A 23,857-nucleotide genomic window follows, 5' to 3' on the forward strand; every position below is an offset into this window, starting at 1 on the left:
TCATGGGAGGGGAAGAAGCAAGGTGAGAAGATTAAATAATGGCCTGGCACAGGGCTCGGTGCTGGCTCCCACATGGTCAATACCTGACATGCCAGATGCCAAAGGATGGATGTTTGCCCAGGCTTAGGATGACGTGGTCTAGCAGCCACAGAGAGACATAGGGAGGATGCTGAGTGCTTCCTCCCTCCCTCTCAGGAGCTCTGGGGAAGGTCTTCGCTGACTGGAGGCTCGTCCCAAGCAAGAGCAGAACAGAAGCTATGCACTATCAGTCCTGCTGCCTTACAGCCTTTTCTAAAAGGCTTCAGTGTAATGCTGGACCCAACTCTCTGCTATAAAGAACATCGGCAGAAATTAATAGTAGAAACAACAGACTCCATAAATGATGTGGAGCTAAACGGGGAGCCTCTGCCTCTCCACTCAGGTCTTCCGCATCGGGGCTGCTGTGCTCCGCAGCTGAAGATTGGGAGGCTCTTTGCTAGCATACCTTGAGCACTCTGTGCTGGGAGACCCCAGTGACAGGTAGACTGAGACTCCCTTCTCCAGAAGCAGTGAGAAGCTGGCATGCCAGGGGTGGCTGCCCGCCACAACATCAAGCGACAAGATTTGCTAGCATTCCAGGCCAAGGCGGATCAGCCGGGCCCCTGGAACCTAGGCTACAGCCACCTCCCTTCTGTGTTGGCAGCCTGGTCCCCAGAACTGTTGTCTTGCTTCAGGGCAGCTTATTTTGTGGCAGCAGTGAGGAAGGGGAGTCAAGGGCGTCTCCTTCAGGGATGGGCTTTGACCTTCGCTGCTGCTGGCTCTGCTGCCATCCAAGGCCGGGCTATCTGTCCCCATGGGCTTTCCCCTCGTTGCTCTTCTGTGGGGCTTTCCAGAACTGCTGCTGAGTGCCAGGAGCCAAGCGGCATTTGGGCCACTGTTAAAGGCCCACGTATGTCACAGGGTTCTATAGGACATCACATCCAGGCAGTGCAGGTGGCTGGATGGAGCAGAGCGAACCCCGCAGGGGGAAGAGAGCAAAGTCACAATCACAGGTCACTGACCTGTCAAGGGGAACCGAGGGGCTGCCTCTTCGAGCCTCTTTCCTTCCTGAAATGGCAAAGCCAACAAACCAATCATGGGTGCCAACAGCTGTATATTAATCCCAGGCTAACCCTCTATGGATTTAAGCTTGCCCATATCTCCACGGGGGCGAGTCCCCCTGACAGAAGGGCCACAGCACGGAGGGGGAAGTCAGTCTCTGAGGCCGCACTGACAATGAGAGGCTCCCAGCCCCAGAGAATATCCCCGAGAGTGCTGCCCACCACATTCCAGAGACAGAAAAAGCCTGGCTGTTCACACAGCCCTGCGGATGCCCAGCCTGGGCATGGAAGACCTGTAATGAGGCTTCCTGTCCCCAAAGGCCCTTCTCTGCCCAACAGGGAATGGTAGAGTTTGAAGGGGTCCATCAAGTCCAATCTCCTGCTACCTGCATCGTCCAAATGTTGCTGAGAGACCCCCACCTGGGCCGAGAGCTCCACTGCGGACCTCCTCTAAGGGGGAGAAAATGGTGCCATAAAGTCAAAAGACAATACGAGAACCTGACTTGTCACCTGCAGCTCCCACCTCCAATCCCTGCAAGGATACCATTCAGAAGTGGCCTCAGGCCCTTTCCTTCCCACCGGCCTCGGTCAGGAGCCCATCTCAGCCGACATCCCTGATGCAGGAAGAGACCCAAAGTCAAGAGCTGACCTACCTTTGTTGCCTTTGCTCTGGCAACCTGACAACTGCACGTTTCCTCATTCCCAATGGGCAGGTTGTCATCAGCTGTCAGCCCCATCACACTTTGCTTGGGTACACAAGCACAGAACTAGCAAGTGTGCAAACTCTCAATCGAAATGGCCATACCCAAAAGGTGTTCAGGAACATTCCCTATTCTGCCACAGGTGTGGACTTGAAAGCTAAAAGACCAGCCGCTGTGCCAATATTTAATTAATGATTCTGATCTGTGATGATTTTTTCTACTTCTCCCTTCACCTTTTATTTCTTTGCCCTTTTACAGCTCGACGTCGATACCTGGGAAATCCTAAAAAATGTAATAAAAGAGTAGGTTTGCAAGCCTTAGAAAGGCACAAGGGGTTTACTGAGAACCAACCTGGATGCGGTATTACAAAGAGATCATGCAACTAATTGCTTTCTTTGACACAATGAGATGATTGGTGGACCAAGGAAATGGGGTGGAAGTAGGTTCTTTATTCTTCAGTAATAGTAGTCCACGCTTAATGACCACATCTGGGGCCAGCAACTCTGTTGCTGAGCAGCATAGTTGCTAAATGAAACATCAAATGGCTGTGGCTTATGATTTTACTTGCGCATTTTCCATTAACTCTGCTTGCTGGAAGCCAGTTGTGAAGCCACCTATGGTGACCACGTGACCCTGGGACTCTGCATCGGTTGCAAATGCAGGAATTGGTCATAAAGCTTTTTTTCACACTGCCGTAACTTTGAACGGTCACTAAACAAGGTAGTTGGTAAATGAGGACCACCTGCAGGGCATTTGATAAAATAGATACACCCCACTTCTTGATAAACCGGAGGAGTGTGAAATGGATGGTCTCATTTCTCAATGGATTTGCAATTGCTGAAGAAGGGTAGCCAACCCATAAGTCTTGAAGGGTTTGTCTCTGCCTGGAGGGAGCTCCGCGGTGGGGTTCCTCAGAGTCCTGCCCTGAGCTCACTACCCTTCAGCATCTTCATACATGACTTAGATGAGGGAACAGAAGTCAGGCTTACAAAATTCGTGGATGGCACAAAGCTCGTGGGAGAAACTGCTAGCACCTCAGAAGACAGGTTCAAGGTTCAAAAGAATCTTGACAGACAGGGTCTTATCCACCCGATTTTGTTTGTTGGGAAATGTAAGGTTCTGCACTTAATGGGGGAAAAAGCAAATGCACTAAGTACAAGATAGCAATATCTGGCTTAGCGGCAGCACTTGTGAAAAGGATCTGGATAGGCCATAAATTAAGCATGAGCCAGCAATAAACTGCCACTGCCAAAAGGCCACTGTCGCCTTGGGTTGCATCAAGAGATGTTATAATGCCAAGATTAAAGGATGTGATTGTTTTGCTCTGCAGTGCTGAAATATGGTGTCCAGGTCTAGTCTCCACAATCCAAAAAAGGGGCTGGGAATCAGAGAGAGCAAAGAAAAGAGGTTGGGGAGGGCTCCGGAGTTTGAATCCCACGAAGGACAGGAATGTGGTGTCATGGTTCCAGGTAATGATCCCAATCAATTCAGGACTGAGACTGTAGCTTTTCTCAAATATCTCATTTATTGGCTACATCATGTTCAAATGTGAAACCAACTCTGAATCATTAACTGTCAAGTATTTGCAAGCGATTGGCACATGTGTCATATAGACACCAGTGGAGCAGAGAGTGTCTCCACCCCTATGTGGAAAGGAGGGGCTTACCCTGAGTATAAAACCCCCTCCAACCTTTTCCACCTCGCTCTCTCCATCTCTCTCTCTTCATGTTTATTCCTCATGAGACTTGATCTCTGTTGTACATAGTTAATATGTTTTATTATATGAATAAATACGTTTAAGACATTTATTTATGTATCTGCCTCTGAACTCTTCTATGCTCCTGGGTGTTTCTACGATCCCAACTCCACATTTCCACACTCTAGTATAATTAAAGGAATAGATGCTACCCAACCCCCCTAGTGTCACAGGTCATGTTAACCAACCAGGCAGGTGACGAGCCTCCCGGCACTCACAACTGTTGTGAAGGCACATTGAGCTGACCTTGGTTCTCACAAGCCTTATCGCTGTTACATCAGGCGCTTCAGAGGAAAACATTCTACACCCCATAGGTTTCCCCCCCCCCCCCCCCGTGCACGGCAACTAAGAAACGAAGCAAGAAAATGATGGTTTCAGCTAAAGTCGTTTCAAGAGTTGACTCATGATCTGCTTAGCCCAAGAAAGGCTAGTAGTCTTCCAATACTCGGAGGTTTATTCCAGGGGGTGAGGAGCAGGTGGGTTCATTCTGCAGGACACCAGGCAGTAAGACCAGAATTGGCGGGTGAGGGAGGAGCTTTGCAGAGGGAGCTCAAGCCAGAAATCCCGTGAAGGGAAACTGCCTGGTGAGCAGTGGGACAGCCTGGCTCCCCGAGTCATGAGGCCCCGTGAAAGTGCCGGTTCCAAGAAAGGGTGGGACAGCCGTTTGTCCAGGACAGACCAAGGATCCTCTGCTGGGCAGGAGATTGGACTAGGTGAACTCCCAAGACACCTTCCAATCCTTAGGGATTCCCCCCGCTCCTCCCCAAGATGAGTTTTCTGAAGAGGGCACCCCAGAGATGGGGCAATGGACTGTGATTGCGCTCAGGACAGCTGCCCCAGAGACCAAAGACTGCCCTGGGAGCAGGGCCCTGGCCCCTCGCTCCCTGGTTTCCCCTTCCCTCTGCCAGACCCCATTCCAGCCTTAACACAGGTAGTTTCAGTTTGAAGTTACAACAGCACTGAAGAAAGCAGCTTATGACCAGTTTCCACACATACGACCATTGCAGCCCTCCACCCCCCTTACAATCAAAGTTCTGGCGCTTGGCAATGCATTTATGACACTGGCACTGTCCTGGGATCACGTGACACCCCCCCCCCCATTGGTGACCTTCTCAGCTGGCTTCTGACAAGCAAAGTCAATGGGGGAAGCCAGATTCCCTTAATGATCACATGATTCATTTAACAACTGCAGTGGTTAATTACACTGTGGCAAAAACGTTTAATTACTGTGGCAAAAACGATCATAAAATGGAGCAAAATTGACTTAACAACTGCCTTGTGTGGCAACAAAACTTTTGGGCTCCACTGTGGTCATAACTAGTTGTATGAGCTTGAGGGTTATATAGGGGTGTCAGTAATAATTGTATCCTCTATTTACTTCTGGTTTGTTAATTTTTATTGCAGATGGATCTGGTGGGAGGCACCTCATGAATAAGATGGCATTTGGATTTGCTCCATGGTTGACCTGAGGGAGGGAGGGAGGGAGGGAGGGAGAGAGAGAGAGAGAGAGAGAGAGAGGCCCTGGGTCACCCAGCCAGTTTCCAGGGTGACAGATCTCCTAACCCAGCACCTTTAACTCTGAGCTGCCTTTTTCTGAGTGCCCCCACCTTCAGGTAAATCTCCCACCTGGGGTGATGAAGACACCCCCCCCACCGTTGGTAGTGGCCAGGCCCTTTCTTGGAGTTATTAATATTGGTGAAAAAAAGACCACCCCTTGATTGCCTCTCCTCCCTGTGCCCAAGTGTGTGAAGGCCCCCCCCCACCCTCCCCTTTCTCCTCCATGTGTGGCTTCCCCTTGCCTGTTGCAAGACCTCTGATGAGGAAAGCGGTCAGCCAGTGAGGACATGCTCCTCCTCAGCCCCCCTCCCTGCCTGGCTTCTCTTCCCTGTCCCAGTGCCACAGAACAGCCGGCTGAACCCCTGCCGAGAGGCTGCCAGATGCTGCTGCTGCTGCTGCTACTGCTTGTGGCTTCCTGACGGGTTGTGCAAGGCCAGATCCTTTCCCCTCCTTCAGCAGCTCAGAAAGCCTCTGGGAAGACTGGGCCTCTCCCTTGGCCTGGCCTTTCGGAGGAATCAACAAAAAGGAAGGAAGGAAGGGAGGGAGGGAGGGAGGGAGGGAGGGAGGGAGGGAGGGAGGGAGAAAGAGGGCAGGGGAAGCCCCAGGGGATATGCGGCCTTCCTTGACCATCAGCCTGAGGGCCGCTGCAAACACATGGCTCAAGGGCTGGTCCAAGATGTACTCGCAGCTTCAAGGCAAAGCTGGATGTGTGTGGCTGGGGATGATGGGAGTGGTTGTTCCACACATGGAGGAAGACACTGCGGGGGAGCAATGACCAGGCAGTCAGCCTGCTCTCCACTTGGGGGAATGCTGCCCAGCGATTGTGGCTGGCGGCCTCAGGCCACTCACCTGGCTTCTCTCCTGGAAGGCACGCCACACTCCTCCAGCTTGTCCAGGACTGGCACCTGGGAGCCATGGGAGAGGCTGCACCATCACAAGCCAGGAGGGCAGCAGCTGCTGGGACTTCCCTCCTCCCCTTCTCAGGCTGCCCTTTCAGACCTTGCCCACTTCCCTACCACCACCTGGCCCAGATGGCTGGCCATGGAGGCTGAGCTGGTGGGGGGCTGGGATTGGGGAGGCCGAAGGAAAGGCCCTTGATTCTTGGGTCTGGGGGAAGATGCTGGGTTGAGGGGTCCTCAACACATTGCTCTGAAACGCCAAGCTTTGGTCAGGCTGCAACTCTGTGCATGCTCAAGGGCCATGCAGGAAATCTGGCTGAGAGTTCTTTTTGTGTATTTGGGGTGTATGTGTCAGGCCCCTCTTTTCAATCTTTTCTTTCTCAAGAAGGCTGCACTGTGGGATGATCTTTGGTGGGCTGCTGCCCAAATGGGGCCAGTGAGGGGGGCATAGCTGGACCCAAGGAAGGTTCCCTCACCCTCTTGGAGGTGGGAAACCCACCCACAGTGGGAAAGTGCCTGGAGGACGAGGGGCTAGGCTCATCTTTCCTCTTCCCAGCCTCCTGGCCCAGGTTCTCCCCATGGAAAGTTCTGACTTCAGGGGATGTTCTGATTCCAGGGCTAGCCAGGCATGGAAGAGCAGCCAAGCCAGCAGCAGGAGTGGTGCAGAACCAGGTTGAACCAGAATCATGCCCAGGGGAAAAGTCTGCGGGGAAGGGAGGCAGGCGGGACCGGAAGCAGCAGACCCAGTCCGCTGTCCAGGTGGGCATGAGGAGCGGCTCCCTCCCACCTGCAGGATTGGTTGTGTTCTGACCTAGGCTTCCTTAGAAAGTAAACACAAAGTTAGTTCTGGCAAACCTCTTTAATTCATACGGCTGTAAATGACTTTCGGCTTGATAAACAGTCTTTCAGAGGAAGGTTATCAACACCTACCTATCTCACGTGGAACGCTGCCAAAGAGTTAATTTCCAGATGCAGGGCAAGGCTTGGTACAGAGTCACAAACAGAAGTTTCAAATCTTGAATTGGTTGTGTACAAAAACTACTGTATTTTTCAGAGTGTAAGATGCACCTTTTTCCCCCCTAAAAGGGGCTGAAAATTTAGGTGCATCTTATACAGTGAATGTAGCCCCACCCACCCGCCCCCACCCGTTGGCCTCTGCCTCCCAGCAATTTACCTCCTTGCAGCAAGCAGAAGCAGCCCATTTCAGCTTCAGCACAGCCTAATTAGCACAAGTTGATTGTCTGTTGGATCCCTCCCGACTCTCAGCTGTTTTGCATGGGCCTCTGCTGCTTGCTGCAAGGAGGTAAATTGCTGGGAGCAGATTTTTTTTTTTTTGTGCTAATCAAGCTATGCTGAAAATGAAAATGAAAGTAAAGTAGGCTATTTGCTGTAACGAGGCAAAGGCAGATTTATTTTTCTTGTTTTCCTCACCAAAAAAGGTAGGTGTGTCTTATACTCTGAAAAATACAGTAATTGCTTCCTGCAAAAGCTCATGTCCCATTCGCTTCTCTTTTATGTCTTATGGGAGGGGACAATCATCTCCAAGCCTTACTCCCAAGTCGATCCTATTTCGTTAATTTGTTCCTGACTCCTGGCAGCTCTGCGCATGCGCACACTGGGAACAGGCTCATACTGCTCTTCTGCCTCACTGATGTCAGACTCCAGAGACTCTGGAGGCAGCAAAGAACTACCAGATGGCCTTGGCCCCCTCTCTGCCTCCGACTCAGAGCCATCGTCTGAGCCTTCCCTAGACTCCAGGACTGGCCCATGTTCCTCCCCAACCTCCTCACTGTCCGAATCTGCTGCCAGCTCTGCTGGCTGGCCACAACAGGTTGCCCCAACAAAGGGGTTGGGGGAACTCGCTGTGATTCTGAGATTCTTTCCTTGATTAAATGCTGTCAGTTAAAATCCACCAATAATATATGTGAATCTTGAATTATTATTTTTATGCCAGTGTGCATCTCTTTGCATTTAACCTAGGTCCTCCAGATGCCTCCTCAGCCAACTGGGGAGCCCCTCAAGGAGCTCTTGCAAGCCGGCCAAGCTCTGCAGAAGGATGCCTGGCCCCTCGATCCCTTCGGGGCTCCCTTCTGCAGGTGACATGCTAAGCGTCTCTCCAGCTGAAGAACGACCTTTGCTCCCCTCTGTGTCATGGCCCCAGGAGCACCAGCCTCCTCTTTATCCTTTGGGGGCTGAGTTGGCTCATGTGCCTTTGTGGAGGGAATTGACGGTGCACCCCGGCCTGCTCCAGTGGGTCCCACCTCCGTCCTACCCACTAGGCTGCCATAACCAGTGCAGGAAAGGCTCCCTGATGGGCTAGGATGCGTTGTGGTTGAAGGGATGAAAGCCCCAGGGTTCTTAGAAGGCTCTCCTGGATCTGGAAAGATGGCAGAGAGATCAGATGGGGTCACCCCAACAACAGCCTGGGTCCAGTGATCTGAGCCTGCCAGCCATGTCCTCCCTTCTCCGCCTTCTCCTTCGAGAGGCGAGAGATCCTTCTGGGCTGGCCATGCTGAGCCAGCCACCTCCTGTGGGAGGCATTACCCTCATCCCCAGTCCTGCTCCGTGAAGCTGCACAGGCCAAGCAGGCTCAGGCAGCAGATGGAGAGGGGTGGGGTGTGTGTGCCAGGTGATGCTTCAGCCAAGCTGACTCTGAGTAGGGCTGCGTTGCAGTGGGGGAGGCAAAGGCATCCAGAGCCCTCCGGGGCTGCTGCTGGCTGGAATGCTGCCCAGCGATTGGGGCCGGCGGCCTCAGGCAGCTCACCTGGCTTCTCTCCTGGCAGGCACGTCACACTCCTGCAGCTTGTCCAGGACTGGCACCTGGGGGCCATGGGCCTCAGGCAGACTGTCTCCCCAGATCTTTGCAGAGCCGACATCCCACTGCCTGAGCTGGCAAAATTACCTGTAGGTCTTGGGTCAAGACAACTGGGGCCCAAATGAATGCACACCTTGCAAGAGGGAGGGGGGCTCTCTTCCAGCTAGTGGCAATCATGTCAAAAACACCCCAAGCAAGACGTTTGCAGGGAGGCTGACTGTCCCATGCCTCAGAGCCACACAAATCATCATTAAGGAGAAGAGCACGAAGGAAATGCTGTTTCACCTGAATTTCTTGAAGGCAAAGTCTTGTGTTACAGCAACCAAAAGGTTTTGCCAGCACCAGGGATCTCCTATCTTTCCCAAGGACATCTCAAAAGTGACCGGACCGGTGTGGTTACAGCTCTGCCCTGCCTGGCTCAACACAGCCGCTTAACGTCAGGGGAGGGGGGTGCCTCCGCCTGGCGCCCCCCTGCAGCAAGCTCCCCTCCTTCCAGAGCTCTCTGATGCCCGAGACTGAGGATGTTGTTTAGTCAAATCCCTCCTTGGGTTTGTTCAAATCCTCCTGCTTTGCTCACAGGGACCGTGTGCCCACTGACATTTTGGCAGGCTTCCCTGAAGTGCCAACTCTGCCGAACATTCAGCTGCTTATAAACTAGTCCTGGCTGTGCCAGGGAAAGAGCCAGCAAGGCATTGTGAAGAGAAGGGATGGAGGTTCGGGAGAGGTCCCAGGTCCTCCTCTCACGAAAGGCTCCCTGATGGGTTAGGATGCGTTGTGGTTGAAGGGATGAAAGCCCCGGGGTTCTTAGAAGGCTCTCCTGGATCTTTGAAAGATGGCAGAGAGATGCACCCTGGAGACTCACCCTTCTACCCATCCAACAAGACCGGGCATGGACAGAACGCTAATTAGACTAAAATGGGTTAGGCACCTCACTTTATGTTATGGATTTCTGAAAGATGGGCATGCTGCCACAATAGAAAGCAATTCTTGGTGGCTGTGGCGGAGACCTTGTGGACAGAGAGGCGGGGAGCTGTCTTGTGAGTAACTGACAGCAAACCCCGGACTCTCCAAAGATGTAGAAAATCTTCTTTCCCTGTCTGTTGAGCATCCAGGGCAGAGTGTGTTCATGAGCAAAAGGGACTTCTTGGTGCTTCAGCAGTCCAAACCAAGAACTCAGCCTAAAAATAGCTGGACCTGGGGGCGGCAGTGGGAGGCTCGTCCTCCTGCCTGCCCACAAAGCCTCCTTAAAGCCTCAGCTGTGGGCATGTGCCCCGCCTCTGCCCTCCTCCTTGGCTCTACATAAGGCTTCCCAGGATGAGAAACCACCCCTCTTCTCTGCCAGAGCAGTGATCTTACTCCTGCAGGAGGGTGAGGGGAGTTTAGACATCAGTTAATCCAGGGTAATCCAGCTGGGGGGTTTCTTGGCAAAGCTCTCCTCCCTCAACCCTCTTCTCCAGCCCCCACCCCTGCCCATCTTATGCTTAGTAAGCGCTGAGTCTGCAGGCACTAATCCTCCAGCTCTTACTCACAAGAACTAATGGTCTTTCCCCTTCAAACCAGTGGCTCATACAGAACAATAAAACCTCACCCGTCAATCAAAACACATCATTCCCAGGAGAGAAAGAGTAAAAGATGACCACAACCGGTGTGGTCCAGTGTGTTATTCAAACCCAGCCCTCAGCCTGGAACCTTGAGTTTCGACAACCCAAGCTGAGGACTAAAGATTTTTTGTATATATATATACTCGATTCTAACAATGATTATATAGAATCGAGTATTCCTACTTGTAGGATCAACTGCAATTGAGTAAGGATGTAAGAATATGTAAACAATAAGTAAATAACATGTATATATGATCATAAAGAATTCTGTATTATATGTAATATCTTTCAAGCCAAATATAATGCATGGAAGCAATACTATAGCAGTAAATAATATATAAGTAAATAACATGTATATATGCATTAACACCACGGAACCGGAAATGTTTGAATTGTATTATCATATTTCACAATAAAAAACTTAAAAAAAAATAAAGATTTTTTGTATTTGCAACTCACAGAGAGATTTAAAGCCGATAAGAAAAGCTGATAAGAATGGGCACAAAATTTTGAGGAACCAATAATGATGGAAACATGGGAAAGGATCTGGGTAAGAAATGTAAAATTTACACAAGCTCAAAATTTGAGAGAAAATTTTTATAAATTGTTTTATAGATGGCATTTGGATCCCAAAAAGTTAGCTTGTATGTACTCAAACTTACAACCCAAATGTTGGAGATGTGATTGTGTTGATGCTACCTATTTTCATGCTTGGTGGATTTGTAAAAAAGTTAAAGCATTTTGGATAAAAATATGGTGGATTATTCAAAATACTTTAAAAAAAAGGATAAAGTTTACTCCACAGTTGTTTTTGTTAGGTATAATTACAGATTGTACGGCTATAGAGACTAATTTGATTTTGAACTTAACTGCAGCAAGACTCTTGGTGGTGCAGTACTGGAAGAAGGAAGATTTACCTACTATTCAAGAATGGACATTAAAAGTAGTAAATTTAGCAGAAATGGCGAAAATTTCAGCATATCTAAAGGACCATTCAAATGAGAAATATATGTTAGAATGGAGAAGATGGATTGATTATATTCAAGGCAAATATCGGACTAAAAAATTTCAAATAGCTTACGAATAATCAGAGATTTTATAAAGTACTTAAATTTAGTTTAGTAAAAGAGGAGTTAAAAATTCAAGAGGGGGATAGGAGGCTATAGATAATTAGCTTATGTTAGGTTATGATTGTCAAATGTTATACCCTGTATTTTGCTCTGGGAAGGGGGGGGGGCGGAGGGAGGGGAAGGGGAGGGTTGGAAGGAGAGGAGGGAGGGGGAAGGGGAAATATTTGTAAAACTTTTTTAAATTTTTCAATAAAAAAAAAGAAAAGCTGATAAGTACGACTTCAATCATGATAAAACCTTTGGTTGCCACGTTATTAAAAAGATGTTGAGAGTCTCTGGAAAAAGCGCAGAGAAGAGCAACAAAGATGATGAGGGGACTGGAGGCTAAAACATACAATGAACGGCTGCAGGAGCTGGGCAAGGCTAGTCTAGTGAAGAGAAGGACCCAGGGGAGACAGGACAGCAGTCTTCCAATATGTGAGGGGCTGCCACAAAAAAGGCGAGGGTCAACCTATTCTCCAAAGCACCTTAAGGCAGGACAGGAAGTAATGGATGAAAACTAGTCAGGAGAAAAGCAACCTAGAGATAAGATGAACTTTCCTTACAGTTAGAACCATTTATCAGTGGAACGACTTGCCTCCAGAAATTGTGGTTGCTCCATCACTGGAGGCTTTTAAGACGAGGCTGGACAGCCACTTGTTGAGAATGGTACTACAGGGTCTCTTGGTGGAGCAGGGGGGGTTGGATTACTAGAAGAATAAAAAGAATTAAAAGGCAGGGGGGAAATAAAATGGCAATGACCTGGTGGAAAGAAGAGTTTCCTTTCTTTTTCCCCACTTCTTTTCGGTCTCCCTCCCCCTCCCCCTCCCCCTCCCCCAGGGTTCCTTTGCCAGAGCTTTGCAGAAGGGAAGCGCCGCTCGAGGAGAGCCCCGCCACGCCCCCAACTCCAGGCGGCGCGTGCGCAGGTCGGGAGAGCCCGCGTGCCGGGCAGGTGCGGCCACGGTCTCCCGCGTCGGAGTCACGTGACACAGCTGTCGGGTTGGCGCTCGCCTCAGGCCGTTTCCCGCCATGTCCCCGCCGTCGATGCAGCTGAGGCGCCGGCCTGCCCGGCCTCGCTCCCCGGCCGCCGCCTCCTCGTCCTCCTCTGCTGGGAGCGCGACTCCGCCGGGGCGGGGCGCGGGATGGATCTCGGACAGCGAGGTCGAGGCAGAGGCGGCGGTCGGACGGCGCGCCAAGCGGCCGACCCGGCGCCGCGGCTCCCCGGTAGGTAGGCGGGTGGCAGGGCGAGGGCGGCGGTGACGACCCGGGGCAACTGACGGCGGCTCTGCCTCTTCCCGCCCGGCGCAGGTGCCGAAGCGGGCGAGGCCGCGAGCGTCGGGCGAGGCCGGATCCGCCGGCGGCCTGGGCCTCTTCGAGGCGCTGAAGGCGGGCAGAAGCGCCCTGGAGGTGAGACGAGGCCGCCCCCGCCCCTCCTCTTTCTCCTCCTCCCCCCTCGACGGGGGCTGCTGCGGCGGTGGTCCCAGCCGCCTTTCCGCCTCCCCCCGCCTCGAGCCTTGGCCTCCCGTCGCCCCTTCCCCCCGCAGCCCGTGGTGGACGAGTGGCTGGAGGGCTACCAGGAGGACCGGGCCGGGGGCTTCGTGGAGCTGCTGAACTTCGTGGTGCGCGCCTGCGGCTGCAGAGGTGAGGGGAACCCGGGGCTGCGGGGAGGGGCTGCGGGGGCTGCCTGGGGAGTAGAGGATGGATCGCCCTCCTCCTCCCTCCCCGCCTTTGTCTGGGCAGGCGCCGTGACTCTGGAGATGCTCGGCCGCCTGCAGAACTCGGAGATCATCAAAGGCCTGACCGAAGCCTTTGAGGAGGTGAGAGAGAGAGAGAGCCCCGGACGTGGGGGTGGCTGAGAGGCTTCTGGTGCGGGGGAATGGGTGGCAGACACCCCCGTCCCCTTGACTCTGATGGATCTTCCCCTCCTCCCCCCTCCCCCCAAATGCCAGGATTCAGCCGAATACCCGTTGTTGCTGAACACTCCCACGTGGCGACGTTTCCGTGCAGGATTCTGTGAGTTCATAGCTGTGCTTGTGTGCCGTACGCAGCATAATGTTGTTTATGATGAATACTTGATGGACGGTCTCATTGCCTTCCTGACTGGCCTGTCTGATTCTCAAGTGCGTGCCTTCCGTCATACCAGCACCCTGGCAGGTAGGACAGTAATTTGGGCAAAAGAGAGGCCACTGTGGCTTTCCTGGTGCTTGGAAGTGCTTGTGCTGTGTGGTCCTTTCTTCCATTCCAGCTATGAAGCTGATGACGGCCTTGGTGCATGTGGCATTGAGTGTAAGCTTGCAGAAAGACAATGCTCAGCGACAATATGAGACGGAGCGGGCCAAGGGATTGGGCTGCTGGGCCCCGGGGAAGTTGGAAGGGCTGTTGGAGAAACATAAGGAGGTGCGTATCTGACAGGGAGCCTGATAAAAAGGCAACTTCTTAGCTGTATCTTGTTTGGTCACAGAATCATAAAGTTAAGGGACGCCTCAAAAACCATCCAACCCCTTTTTCAGTACAGCATCCACTATAGCATTTCTGATAGATAAACATATAAAAATGCCTATGTTTGATGATTTTTGGCAAAGGAAGAATGCTGTAATGATGCAATCTGCTCAACTTTTTTACATTTTGTATAGTCAAATAGTTGTACCTAATATTTAATTTGGAATTTTCAATTTATAATTCACTGGTTTTAGTCCACCCTGTCAAGAAAAAGTGTGTGCACTTCTTTTTTTTAAATTTTTATTATAAACTAAAAAAAAGACAGAAAGAAGACAATAACAAAACAAAATCACATACATACGTTTGAGGTTGATTCAACCCCCATATACATACCGTTCCTAAGTAACGTTACATATCATCATACTATAGCTCCAATTTATCATATTTCATATTGCACTTATTAGTCTTCTTGTATCTAATTACCTTATATATATTTAGCTTACTATTTTCAAATGTGTGCTATATGCTTTCCTAACATCTACCTCATATCATTTTTACTTCTATCCATTTATACCATTTATCCCAGCTTTGATTAAATATTGATTCATGTCTATCTTTAAGAATATATTAGTCTATCACATTCTTATGTGCACTTCTTTTGAATGTCAACTTCAGGTATTTGAAGTCTGCTCTTATATTTTCTTTTATGCGAGGTAAAATGCCGAGTTCTTTTAACAGTTTATTAAAGAACTTCTTTGGTTGCATCTTGTTGCTTAGCCTCAAAAGACCTTTGGGGTCATTGATCCCTAATTTTTTGTACAGGATCCACTAAATCATCTCAGATAGACGACCATCCAACCTCTCATTGCTGCATGGGGTAGCCTGTTCTATTGATTTGACGGTTCTTATCCTGAGGAACTACCTTCTGATATCTACTTAAACTTTTTTATCATAGTGTTAACTCATTGGTCCTGGTCCTGCCTTCCAGGGCAATAAAGAACGTGTCAGTTCTGTCATCTCTCTGAAACTTTTCAGGTGTTTGAAGACTGCTATCAGATGGCTCTCTTCAATAGGCTGTGCATATCCTCATAGGCTCCTGGGTCATTCACAATCTTAGTAACTATACTTATTTAAACATTAGTGCCCAGAACTGGACACAGGTTTGCAAACAGGGTGTGACCATTTGGGGCAAGATAGAGTAGAACAGTTCTTCCCGTTGTCTTGGCTTTGTGTATTTATTAATGTGTCCCAAGGTAGATTTACCTGTTTAGAGGTTACGCTGCCATCTCATGTTTCATATGCATAGACAAAGACGCTAAATCCCTTTCCCTTGTCTTACTGCCAAGCCAGGTTTTTCCCCCCATTATATAACTACACCTCCATTTTTCCTGCTTAGGTGTAGAATATTTCTCCATGTTCAGTGCTGTCTCTCAAGTCTGTGGAGCTTTTTTTCAATCTTCCATCTAAATTATTAGCAATATTTCTCAGCTTTATGTTGGCTACAGACTCCATAAATCTGGTTTCCACCAAGTTACTAATAATTAGTATTCGATACCACAGAGCCAAGAATAGAGGTTCTCCAAAGGTGATCTCCTTCACTCATCAAGGGGACATTAAGAAGATAAGAGTTCATCTTATCAACACCATCACAAAAAGACCAGTGATGAACACCCAGATGAGCAGAGATTAATACCAAGGTTAACATTAGACCAAAATCAAAAAGCAAACAATACTCCAAACAAGGGAACAATAAACCTCTCAACCTAGGAACCACCAAGGCCACTCGCACCCACACTGACAGAGCAAGCCACCAGGATATAAACTGAGAGTAACTAGGACTGATGATGTTATGTAGTTTGGTAATGTAACATCTGCAAGGAAACCACCAAGCTTGGAGAGCACCAAGGACCTCTTTTCAACCCTGAGTTACAAGTATTCTCCATCAGTACCACATACCGAAGTCAGATGCTTCAGAATGCACGCAGATGAGAGAAATGTGCATGTAGGCACTCTTTCACGAAGGAGCTTCGTGATTCTTCCTGCGTGAATGCCTACAGCAGCATGCTCTACCTACCAGTGTCAAATACAAATCTCCAATAAACTGTACAGCTGGATGGAAAATAGCCCAAGAAAGAGGGTGAAAAATGATGTGACTTAGGATCGCAAATGCAAACCTTAGACTAAACAAATATCAGTATACCATGGCAAACCTCAAGGAACAGCTGGAACAGACCGTCATACCAGGGCACATAGAAAGGCTGGCCACCACCACCAAGACTATTTCTCAGAGGCATGTCAGAAAAAGGAAAATCAAACTACAAACTACTCAAACCTCAGAATCAAAGAGGCAGCAGAGCCCGAGTGGGTGGTCAAAATGTCCAGATGTCCATTATCCACTGCAGTACACAATATCCCACAGAAAGCCTCAACTATAACACAGATGACGCTATTCAGCTAGAATTCTTTGCATCCTTAGAAAGATCATTTAGAACCACAGGACTTCCCACAGAGACCCAAGAAAGCATCTGACAAACTATTATACCACAGGCCAGAAGAAGATGAGAACAAAAGCAGCAGAGGCAGAGCAGCCCTCAAAAACCTAAAAAAGGACCAGAGTATCATCATCCTACCAGCAGACAAAGCTCAAATTACGGTTATTGTAGACAGATCACAATATATAAAAAAATGGAAGAATTACCAGAAGACAAACTTATATCCCAGTGAACACCAATCCAATACAGAAACAGGACAACCAAATCGAGAACTCTCAGTGACCTCACCTTGAAAGGTCACATTATCAAAGAGGAGCAGAGGCAGATGAAAAGCTGTGGACCCATGCTTCCATCTTTTTGTGGATGCCCCAAAACACACAAACTGGGCAAAGCTCTCTTTTCAACTGTATCGTTAATGGGTATCCCGACAATATCACAAAAGAATTAACAAAAAATGGGGGGCGCTTCACAGGGGGGATCAAATACTCCATCAGCTTCCCACTCAATGTCTCCAAAGAATCAAAGATGAGACAGTAGATGAGGATGAACTCATCTCATTTGATGTCACAGCCCTTTTCACATCCATCGACCCACAATTAGCCACAGAATTCATGGAAGGTCTGCTCCACAGCAACCCCAGCCCAACCAAATGCTCCAAGATTGAAACACCCAAAATCATGACTCTTACCAACCTCTGCTCAACTACTCATACTTTCGATGGGTAAATATATTATCAAGTAAAGGAATTCCTGTGGGATCTCCACTTTCAGGACTCATGGAGACTGTAATGCAACATCTGAAATCGATAGCACTCTCGCATGTACAACCCAAACTATGGATCTGGTATGTGGATTTATTTATTTATTTAGGGAATTCATATTGCCGCCTATTCACACATGACGACTCAAGGTGGTTTACAGAATAAAAACCCCATATAAAAACAATATAACTAATAAAAGAAGTTGTATAATAAATTAATATACTGAAATCACTCCCTGCCCCGGTGACAGTACCTCACACAAGCCATTTAATGGACTCCATCCCACTCTGGGTTCCCCTAGAGTGGGGGCAATTCTAGTCTCTGTTGGGATGATGTTCCAGAGAGAGAGGGTCACCACGGAGAAGGCCCTTCTGGCTCCCACCAGGTGTATCTCCCTAGGGGATGGGGCCTGCAGCATTCCCTGCCTCCCTGCTCTGATGGGTCGGATAGATGTAACCAGCAAGAGACGGTCCCTCAGATAACTTGGTCCCAAGCCATGAAGGACTTAAAGGTGACAACCAGAACCTTTTTTTTTTTGAGAATTTTTTTTTATTTTTAAACAAAACTTAAAACATAAAACAATTATCCATTACAATTGCAGAAAGTGTATTGATTGGTTACAAATCTTTTGTGCTTAATCCTCTATCCAACATTTTCTTATTTAACAGTTTATTACATTACTATTCTCATTTACCAATTATTTAACAGTAGTTTATCCTCCATAAGGGAAAAAAACCCCTTTTTATATGTTTTATTATCTTATCCATTTCATATTTCATTTCCATTCTTTCTTGTCTAACCATTGATAAAATAAATCCCATATTAGATAATATTGTTTATCTTCTTGTTCCCTAATTTCAAATGTCAATTTACTCATTTCAGCACACTCCAGAATTTTCTTAATAACGTCGTCATCCGTAGGTATCTTCTCTCCTTTCCAGTTTTTAGCAAATACAATCCTAGCTGCCCTTAAAACATTCACAATTAAATATCTCAATTCTCTATTGTATATTTCTGGTAAAATCCCTAATAAAAATATCTCTGGTTTAAAGTCAATGTGTTTATCATTTTTTCCAACCATGTGTGGATTTTAGTCTTAATATCTTTTAGCTTCTGCACATGTCCACCACATATGGTAATATGAACCCGGAATCTGATGACACTTCCAACATTTCTCGGATTTATTCTTGTACATTCTGGCTATTCTCGCTGGGGGTAGATGCCACCTGTAAAATATCTTATACAAATTCTCCTTATATGCTGTTGACATTGTCTTTTTATAATTCTGCAACCATAGTTTTTCCCATTTCTCTAAATCAATCCCATGACCAACCTTGAATTGCACCCAGAAGTAAATTGGCCGCCAATGTAGCTCCCGCAGGAGAGGTGATACATGTGCACACCAGAGTCTGCACAAAATCATGATGACTCCTTTGTCATAATAAAAAGAGACACTAGAGAACGTACATAAAACCATCAACAACATCTTCAAAGGAATAAAATTCACAAGAGAAGAAAACAACATGTTCCTGGATATCCTCATCAGCAGAGACAGCAATGCCAAACAAGGAACACAAGTCTATGCAAAACCACCCACATCAACCAAGTGTTCCATTACCAGAGTAATAACCCAACCCCCCACAAGAGAAGCTGTGTCAGAACGCTACAGATAATCCTTGAATTATGACTGCAATTGAGCCTAAAATTTCCATTGCTAAACAACACAGTTAAGTGAATCACTGTAGTGGTTAAGTTAGCAACATGGTTGTTAAGTGAATCTGGCTTCCCCATTGACTTCACTTATTAGAAGGCTGCAAAAGAGTCACATGATCCCAGGGCACTGCAATCGTCAGAAATACATGCCAAATGCAAGGCGTCCAAATTTTGATCATGTGACCATGGGGATGCTGCAGTAATCGTAAGTGTGAAAAAATGGTCATAAGTCATTTTCTTCAATGCTGTTGTAACTTTGAATGGTCACTAAATAAATAGTTATAAATCAGGGACTACCTGTATTTGGATGAGCAGAAACACACTAGCAATCGTGAACGTCAGAAAAAACATCTATACAACATCTTCTAACATAATGGATATCCATGCAAGTTCATCAAAAAGTGCCTGACAGCTCAACCCAGTATACCACAACCAATACAAGCCATGAAAAGGACATGCATTAAGGGGACATTTAGAAGATAAGAGTTCCTCTTATCAAGACCATCAAAAAAGACCAAAAGCTCCTCACCAGCAATCAAACGACCTTGTAGACGACCCTCACTCTGTCAAGGACCTAGGAGTACTCATCTCAAACGATCTAAGCCTCAGAGCTCACTGTAACAGCATTGCCAAAAAGGCATTAGGAGTTGTTAACCTAATTTTACAAAGCTTCTTCTCCAGTAACAATGTATTGCTAACTCGGGCATACAAAACCTTTGCCAGACCAATTCTTGAATACAGCTCGTCTGCCTGGAATCCACACTGTATATCGGACATTAATAAAATTGAGCGGGTCCAGAGGTATTTCACGAGAAGAGTACTTCACCCCTCTGCTCACAATAGAATTCCTTATGCCACCAGGCTTGAAACTTTTGGTTTGGACAATCTGGAACTGCGCTGTCTGCGGTCTGATCTAAGCATAGTACACAAAATTGTCTGCAACAACATCTTACTTGTCAACGACTTCTTCAGCTTCAACCTCAATAATACATGGGCAAACAATAGATAAAAACAGAAGGTAAACCGCTCCAAACTCGATTGCAGAAAATATGACTTCAACAACAGAGTGGTCAACGCCTAGAATGCTCTACCCGACTCCGTTGTTACATTCTCAAACCCTCACAGCTTCAACCTTAAACTGTGTACTGTGGACCTCACCCCATTCCTAAGAGGTCCATAAAGGGGGCATGCATAAGCGCACCAGCGTGCCTACCGTCCCTGTCCTACTGTTCCCATTTATTTGTACTCCGTTCCTTCATTTATGTCCATGTTCATATTTATACCTGCCAACTTGTACATGTTTGACAAATAAATAAATACATAAATCAACATCCAGACGAACAGCGATTAACGCCAAGATTAATATTAGATTAAGAAGTAAACAATACCCTAATCCAGCTAATAGTAAACAGCCGAACCAAGGAACCACCGATGGAGCAAGCCACCAGAATATAAAAGAAGGGCAAACCTCTAGTGCTGGTGATGTGGTAGTGAAACTGCAAGAAAAGAATCTTGGCACCAAGGACTTCCCATTTCAACCCTGAGCTACAAATATTCTCTACCAGAGTTCATGTTGCACAATTTGTGAGAACCCATGCTGACTGCTGTTAATTGTAGCATGGCCCTCCAAGCATTTCATCACCTGTTTTGAGGGCTTTGCTAAATATACGCATCATGATGACAGGATCTGTAGCTTCCTGGGCGCTCCTCCCTATTTTGGTTTTATAAAAGGTTGGACCAATTCATGGAAATCACGAGGATCAGTCCTAATCTTGGTAGCAACGGGATTGCTCTGCAGCCCATCTGCTGGGAGATTAGTGGGCTTTCTTGTGCAGTTGGTTAGCCACTCTGAGAACAGACTGCCGGACTAGGAGATCCAGGGTTCCAGTCCTGAAGGCTATAGCTTATACTTATATTCTTAAGGGGATAGTTTTGTTCTGCTCTCATCTGGGACCTCTCCAGTAGCGGGTTGCAGATCCCGTTGCTACTGGTTCACTTGGTGCGCCTGTGCGCGTGATGCTTCTGCGCATGCACAGAAGCGTCCAGGCAGGCAGATCCTCCCGTTGCCGCCGCTGCTACTGGTTCTCCCGATCCAGGGCGAACCGGTAGCAATCCACCACTGGACCGCTCTGGTCCTTCGGGAGTTTTCGATAATTACTGAGAATAGTTTTGTGATCACTGCTGCTGGTTCCTTCTGTGCATTGGGAGGCAATCCATTTTATCCTGAAGCATGAATTGAGTGGAATTAACTAATCCATTCCTATCCTTTTCTGGTCTATCCTAAAAATCAGGAGGAGTCTGGTAGCACATTTTCAAGTTAACAAATTAACTTGGTTAACAAGGACCATGCAGGTCATTAAGTGAGGATCTCACATGACCGTGAATTTTGGCTTATTGTCAGCTTCCTCATTGCTTTGAGGAAGTTGGCAGGGAATCTTGGAAGTCAGGACCATGTGGTTGTGGCTCATAGCAACTTTGTAATTGTGAACTAGCCCCAAGAACCTGGATTGTAGTCATGGGACTGGAGGTGCACTATGACAGTCAGAACTCTGAGGACCCATCACAACTTCTTATTTTTCAGTGCCGTCACAAGTTTGAATGGTCCCTGAAGTAAGTGTTGTAATGTGAGGGCCGCCTGTAATCACTAGAGACTGTCTTGTATTCTTTGGTTACATTCTCGTTCCATTTTCTGCATGTGATGTTTTTGTTCTTTGGTATTTTAATCAACTCTGTAATATTCGGTGGCTTCCTGGCAAATTTTTGTTTGGTCGTTGAATTCATTCTCCAGAAACTGGATTTTTAAAACTATCCTTGAGCTGCCACAAATAGGCCAGCAAAAACAGTGATCTGATCAGAGGTCCTGGGCAAACTGTCAGCACAACTGCCAGTTGTAGAAATTAAAATTACTCAGTTCTCCTATCTGCTTTTGAAAATCTCATGTGAGATTTGAAGGATAAGATTTTAGAAAAGTGTATTTATTTTTGTGTCCGTAGACTATTACCCCTTGATGTCTAGCTCCTAAAATTATTGCCAATTCTGGGTTCACGAGTATTCTCCCAGTTGGGGCAGTTCTGTGAATTTTTAAAAATAAAATCCTTAGGAGACAAATAGCATAATATAGTCATAATATGGATGGGGAGAGGACTTTACCTTAAAGGTTAGTTTCTTTTCCCCTGGGAATCAGTGATGGCCAGGAAACTGTTCTGGAAGGTGGATACTTTTAAATGTGGAGAAGGTAGAGAGACTGAAGCAGGGGGAAAAAGAGTTTCTGTGGAAATGAGTGGGTGTGAAAGAATACCAGGAAGGAAGGGAAACTTTAAGGAAGGGAAATTCTGTAATTGAAAGAGAACATTAGGGGCAAGGAAAACAGGGTAGAACAGTGGGATGCAGTGTGGCTGGAGAAATGTTAAATCCTCAGCTGTGAAGAAGATTTGAGTGGATGGAGAAGGAGATGGTTACTGGAGGTGTGGAGAGTATAAAATGCACAAGTGGGGGTGGGGGTGGGGGAAGGAAATCCCTTGCATACTATGAATATCAGGGAAGAAGGGTTTTGGAGGAGAAGGAGGCCTCAGTCAAGAAGCAGTTAATGGGATTGATTAGGAGCAGCAGTAGCTCCTGCTATGCAGTGGCTGCTTGGGATCAGGACTCACTGTTGGCAACCGATTGGCTCCCTCAAATGCAGATGCAAAGTGGTGGCCTGGTGCCTGTGACCAGCGCTGACCTAGGCGGAGGTCTACCTCTCAGAGATCTGCCCTCCAGATGCACAGGGGGTAGTGATCTTCCAGGACAGTTTGACTGTCTGCAGAGGCTCTGCGGTGAAGGTGCCTGGGTGTGTTTTTCCTAAACTCTTCCTCAAATTACGGATTCTGCTGTTGGAGCACCCATCCAGCTGCCTAGCAGCATCACCAATTAGGCAGGGTTGGTGCTGGGGTCCTCTGGGCAATTAGTGCTAGGGGAATTTCATTCTCTGTGCCCTTGGGATGCGGTCAGTTACTCAGAAGACTGTGAGATGTCAGATTGTGGTGATAGAGAAATAACTGTAAATAAGTGTATAAATACTAAAGAGAAAACTAAAAGTGCAAGAAAGGAAAAAAGTAAAAGGAAATAAAAAGAAACAAAGTAATATTAGAAGTAGCTTCTAATATTCTTTACAGTAGCTTTTAAGTACATTTCTAAACTTACTTCTTTCCGTAAAGTTATGTGATTCCCTTTCGCTAAACTATTTTGTTTAATCATCAAAAATATAAATCATGAATTCACTTTTTTCTGTTTCGTGCAAAAAGCTCATAAAGGGTTTCCAGACAGCAATAAATATAGAACTAACCTTTTCTTGATCAAAAAAAGTCAATTTGGCTATCTCAGCAAATTCCATAATTTTCATCAACCATTCCTCCATTGTGGGTTATGCCACATCTTTCCATACAATAATCTCATTGCATCTTGCAGAAATTATTAAGAAAATTATGGAATGTGCTGAAATAAATAAATTGACATTTGAAATTAGAGAACAAGAAAATAAACAGTACTACAAGATATGGGATTTATTTTATCAGTGGCTAGATACTAAAACATGGAAATGGAAATGAAATATGAACCATGAAATGAATGTTATAAATATATTTGAAAATAATTTTTTTGAAGCGACAAAGCCATAGTAAAATAAATGATAAATGATTTGACAATATGAGAAATTAGATAATTAGTAAATTCTGAATAAGGGGATGAAGCACAAAAGATTTGTAACCGACTGACACACTGTTTGCAATTGTAATGGATGATGGATTTGTTTTATGTTTTGTTTAAAAAATAAAAATAAAAATTCAAAAAAATAATCTCATTGCAGTTATGTACAGAAACAGTTCCATGATTTTTTTCCAAGTGTTTGTCCAATCCCCAAATAAAAACCTCTGGTTTCATTGTATATAAATCTTTAATG

The 23,857-nt window shown here is 46.9% G+C and overlaps 1 protein-coding gene across 1 annotated transcript in view; it reads left to right on the top strand.

Moving 5' to 3' along the window:
- The first annotated feature begins 12,546 nt into the window (after positions 1 to 12,546).
- STAG3 (STAG3 cohesin complex component) overlaps positions 12,547 to 23,857 on the top strand; it is a 74,949-nt gene continuing 63,638 nt past the window's right edge. The window contains exons 1-6 of the mRNA XM_070941922.1: positions 12,547 to 12,741; positions 12,826 to 12,924; positions 13,062 to 13,158; positions 13,258 to 13,334; positions 13,467 to 13,671; positions 13,763 to 13,914. Coding sequence (XP_070798023.1) covers positions 12,547 to 12,741; positions 12,826 to 12,924; positions 13,062 to 13,158; positions 13,258 to 13,334; positions 13,467 to 13,671; positions 13,763 to 13,914 — 825 coding nt within the window. The remainder of the gene's footprint in view (positions 12,742 to 12,825; positions 12,925 to 13,061; positions 13,159 to 13,257; positions 13,335 to 13,466; positions 13,672 to 13,762; positions 13,915 to 23,857) is intronic.

Source organism: Pituophis catenifer, unplaced genomic scaffold (genome assembly GCF_029215685.1).
Source record: "Pituophis catenifer annectens isolate HBS135680 unplaced genomic scaffold, rPitCat1.0.hap2 SCAF_3, whole genome shotgun sequence".
Lineage (NCBI taxonomy): Eukaryota > Metazoa > Chordata > Lepidosauria > Squamata > Colubridae > Pituophis > Pituophis catenifer.